The sequence below is a fragment of the Telopea speciosissima genome, chromosome 8, assembly GCF_018873765.1.
Source record: "Telopea speciosissima isolate NSW1024214 ecotype Mountain lineage chromosome 8, Tspe_v1, whole genome shotgun sequence".
Classification (NCBI taxonomy): Eukaryota; Viridiplantae; Streptophyta; class Magnoliopsida; order Proteales; family Proteaceae; genus Telopea; species Telopea speciosissima.
In genome coordinates this window covers 25,040,874-25,046,038 of record NC_057923.1, presented here as the reverse complement: position 1 = coordinate 25,046,038, position 5,165 = coordinate 25,040,874, and the positions used below count along the sequence as shown (strand labels likewise).

The following is a 5,165-nucleotide window of genomic DNA, read 5'->3' as shown; positions in this document are numbered from 1 at the left end:
TAAGATAAAGAATGGTAGATACCTATACTGGGTGAGTTTTTTGGGAGGGCAATAGCTCTGCGCCACGCATATAGAAGCTTCTTCAATTATGGGAAAGTTTCAGCAATAAATTCAATGTGGTAGAAGGATATAGAGTACTTCCCATTGATTGTGTTGTTTCTCAACTTGCAACTATGTGATAAAAGGATAGATAATATATATTTTTTTTTGGTGTGCATCTTTGTCAATCAGACCTCACCATCCAACTCTCAAAGCTGAAACCAATGCAAATGAGCAAGGCTTTGATATTCTTTGGAATTTTCTTCAGTCAGTGACCGTATTAGTGGTTATTGGCATCATGGTTTCTCTAACCACTTTTTTTTTTTTGGTTTTGTTGGGGGGTTGGGGGTGGGGTTTGGTTTGTGTTGGGCCTGGGGCTGGGGGACTAGAAGAATCAAGAATATAAGGCTATGTTTGGTTGTCAAGAAATGAAAAGAAATTAAATCTATAATATCCTCTTTGCAAGTGTAGAAATGAATCGATTCAATGCAAAATTAATCACAAAATGAAAATGAAAACAATTGTTTTGCTTTGGCTACCGTATGAACACGATGACACGCTGGTTGGTTAAGGCTACCTATCTTGGTTAATTGGAATGTAATAAAGAGAAACGAGAGTAAATGGGTAAGGTTCAGAAAGGTAGAGAGAATTATGGAGGAAGAGAGAAAATAGGATTCTCTGGTTAATTGAGGAAGCTAACCTCGTTACTCTTCTTAGTTTGTAAGAATACTTGTGAACAACTGCTTTCCCAGTTGGTCGTTGTCTTGCCAGTTGAGTGCATGTCCCCCAAGATTGACTCTCTTATTTCACATTTGTGCCATTAGGGATTCCCTCCTAGTGGTTAGAAATCTCTTATAGTTGGTAGTTAAAAGTTCCATTGGGCAGCTAGATAGGATAGACCCCCCAAAAAAATAAAAAATCTTATGCTTACAAATAATTACAAGTAGAAAGCCATATAAGTTGCCATAACCTCAACCAATGTTCATCACTAGTAGTACAATTGCCAATACAAATTCTAATATAACTCTCAATCATACATGTGAAATAACTTCTAAATAACTACATCAAATACCACTTAAATATGGGATTGATATGTGATTTGTGTGATTACACTTTCATAAAAAAAATTACCACTTAAATAACTACACTAGTTAACCACTCAAATAACTACACAAATGGTTACTTGAGGTACCTTACAACTTGCAAACCCAACCCTCATACAAATACAACACCTGTACACGTAACATTCCTACACCCTTAAAAGGGGGTCTTCTCCTCAAGACCCAAATCAGGAATTGTTTCATGATAATTTCAGAATTGTCAACATCCTCTTCATCTGTATAATCTCCTTTAATTAAAAATAATTTCTTACAACAGTGGCCATACACAAACCATTCATTGCAATTATAGCGCAACTCTTTCGTATGTCTCTCTTGTATCTCCGTTAAAGTGAGTCGACAAACTAGGGAATTGAATTTGATTAATTGGTTCTATGTTAGGTGAAATGCTCGTTCTCTTAAGTGAGTTATTGCAGGACTCGTACAATCGAATCAATCCAATAGCTGTTGAAAGTGTAGTGAGTTGGCCAACTAGAACATCGGCTATGATATTATCATTAAATCCATTGACAAAGCAACTGACTTGGCAATTAGGGAAAATATACCCCATTTTAGATTATTATTATTATTTTTTTTGTTTCAAATCTTGCTTGATAGTTGCGGATAGTGCTGGTTTGTTGAAGTTTCACCAACTCGTCAAAGAAATCTTGGTATTGAATTGGACCGAACTTGTTGCGTAAACCCTCGCAAAAATTCTACCGAGTTTTGTTCCCAACATCCTACTTGTAGATGTGGTATCAAAGTTGGGCATCACCTTCTCTATGGAATGACACTAATGCCACTCTCTCTTCCTCAACCATTTGATGGAACTCGAAGAGTCACTCCACTCAACACATCTATATAATCTTTATTTCGTGAGCTTGGATTTCGTCTTCCTGGTCCACTTATTCTGTGATGTGACAACATTGGTGCTACATAATTGTCTGTGAATCTGACATTCCATGCACGTACCGAACATGTGAAAATTGATTTTCAATTAGTTTGTGATCGTGTTGCCAAGCGCCAGTTATCAGCGCAATTTATTTCCACATCTGACCGGTTCGTTGATATCCTTACAAAGGCTTTATCTACAACTCAGTTCTAGTTCTTACATGACAATTTGTAGATTTGATGCCTCGATTTTTCTACTTGAGGGGTATATATATTGACCGTATATAGAGTTCCATATCTATGGAAACTCTATATGCGGTATCCTTCTTAACATTACTTTGTACTCATCTCTTTATATTCTCTCTCCTTCTATTCTTGAATGTAAGCCGACTAGGGCAAGCTCTTGTATATATTCATTTATTCTCAACATTAATACAATCAAGGAATTTCAAGAGAACTTGTGTTCTATCATACCCTAATTTAGCACTCGGAGGCCTTATTTTCAACATAATACCTGATCACTTTATACTGTAACAATATCATGCTTACTTAGTAAAATGATTCTCATTTCATATACATCTATTATTTAGAGGAACCGTATAAGTACTGAATTCCCATAATATCGTCGCTATGGAGATCTCTTTTTGTAACCCCAGGTGATATGCTAGGGTACATGATAGCTTCTTGAACTGAGGAGTGCCCAAGCCCTAGAAGGTGTCCAATTTCATGCACAGCAACTGATTCTAAGTCCATCATATTTTGTCCTGGATTAGTACTCCAATTCTCATCAGCATCATAATGGAACCTTCCATCAGTTGGTGCAAAGGCATGCGCTAGGGTCGACCCTTGTCCATCAAATGCATAGCCATCTCCATGGTCTCCGCGATGGAATCCAATTTCTATGTCAGCAGTGGTACCTTCTGCTACTTCTTTGAATGTAAAATGGCTTACTTGTGCCCATCTTGCGAAAGCTTTTGAGCAGACAGACTGCAAGTCCTGAACTGCACTTATTTGGGCACTAGAATGGAATCGGTAGGTGAGATTGCGCTTGGAATCTGGCCATTTTTCCATATTTGAAAAGAAGGAAAAATGGGTGACTATGTGGAGAGTATTGGAGCCATCATGGTGTCTCTTCTTCCCTGATCGCATTGAACTCGTTCCATTGATGATGTCTGGAACACCACATCTTGGCACCATCAGTTGCTTCACTGTCTGTGAATCTAAGGTCCCTGTGACCTTCAGATTGTAATTGAGCTGATAGGTCTTTACCGCGGCCTCTAATTGGTCATCGAACTCGTCGTCATTGGCATGGGTGAGGCTGTTGTTTAATTGAGGATAACTCAGGTAACCAAATTTCTTGAGATACTGTTTGAGCTCATAAATTCCTTTCACCATCTGCCCCTTATGACATCCTTCCAAAGGCTGGAGGGACTTGAAAGGTTGCTTAACTAGTCTGGATAGAACCATTTGAGGCAAAATGAAGAGAAAAAAGAGGATAAAAAAGCCCAAAAAGAGAGAAAATTTGGGGAAAATATTCATCTTTCTAAGCTAAGGTTTTCAAGAAAAAACAAGTGTTGGTATTTTAAGGTGACAATGAAGCTCTTATTGGTGTTGTGGTGGCATGCATTCTCCTCCCACAAGTATTTATAAGCATCCTACCTAGGTTAAATTGCCCGTTTGAGGGAGCACGCATCAAGAAAGTTTCAATATATCGTGTCTTGCATGTTGAAGAGGTTCTTACGAAATTGAGACTTTGAATGTGAAATTAAGACTTCTACCAACAAAAAAAATAAAAAGAATGTGAAATTAAGACCTTTGGTAATATTAATATCAAATGTCTATAAATTGTAAACTTAGCTAGTAGTATGAAATGAAAATATTCTTTACCAAAAAAAATGAAATGAAAATATTCTTGTAACTTTATAAACTTAAATTTATTTTTTTATAGGAGAAAAGTTCTTTGTGAGGGTGTATCGCCCAAAGAGGGGCGAAATGATCAGCCCACACCTTCATGAAAAATAGAAATCCCATCTCCCATGATGCCAATGTGTTTGCTCTCATTAGCCCCTAAACGTGCAAAAGCCACACTCCCTACAAAGAAGGTTCACACTTTTTTATATTAATCACTTCCCTTTATTTTTGTACTGCATCCTTATTCCTTTATCACATGGACCCATCCATCATTATCGTCTACGGTTCCCTGATTGGTGCGGTTTCCTAGTTCCTCTCATAAGAGGGGGGTGGGACCCACCCAGGGGCACCTGACCGAACACTCTACTCGGATGGGGTCCCCCCTCCTCTTGTGAGAGGCACTAGGGAACCGCACCGGTCAGGGAACCACATAGGAAAAAACATTCATGGACCCACTTGTTTAGACTTTTGGTCTAAACGTACTATTTGGTAAGTCTCTCTCTCTCTCTCATATTTTCTACCGTACTATTTGGTAAGAGCCTACGTCAAATCCTCTTGACCACTGGGTCATTTGTTGACCCCGGCTAGCCATCATGGTCGTCCATGATACAAGAAGCACAAAGTGGTCATTGGGCCTTACTCTATTGCATTTCAAGTCTTCGTCTTATCACTCATGTAGGCAAAACTAAGTTCCAGGGATAAAACCATGGCTCCCTAAGGAAACCAATTATAAACCAATTAGGGTATTGCACGCCCTGGGTTATCCCATGGTGTCCCATGGGTGCCCCATTTTAATTTTAGGGTTTTCCATGGTTGCCTATGGGAACCCTGGTGCATCCTGTTAGGGTATCTCCTTCCCTATTGTGTCCCATGCAATTTTTGAACACAATAGGGATAGAGAAAATCATCTCTAATCCATCACATGCCAAGAGGGATCCATCCCATACTCGAATGCGCAACAGAAATAAATCGATTCGAGTTTCTTTCGTATCCCATAAATATTAAATAATTAAAAAACTGAAGGAATCAATCAAGAATTGCTAACCTAGTGAGCCTCAAGTGTTGCTCCTCCAATAGACAATGGTTCTTCCTCCAAGAAGCACTCCAAGCAAACAGATCTGAACCTCCAATGGCGCTACCAAGGTCTGGGTTTCTAAAACCCTAGCTCTCAAAACTAGAGAGCAAGAAGAAGAAAGCACAAGAGGGAGAGAGGGAGAGCCAAAACCG

At 38.9% G+C, this 5,165-nt stretch overlaps 1 protein-coding gene across 1 annotated transcript; it reads right to left on the bottom strand.

Moving 5' to 3' along the window:
- Positions 1 to 2,609: 2,609 nt before the first annotated feature.
- On the bottom strand, positions 2,610 to 3,519 carry LOC122670435 (metalloendoproteinase 3-MMP-like). Its single transcript, XM_043867310.1, has one exon. The coding sequence runs from the start codon at positions 3,492 to 3,494 to the stop codon at positions 2,610 to 2,612; it is 885 nt and encodes a 294-aa protein (XP_043723245.1). The 5' UTR covers positions 3,495 to 3,519.
- Positions 3,520 to 5,165: the final 1,646 nt, after the last annotated feature.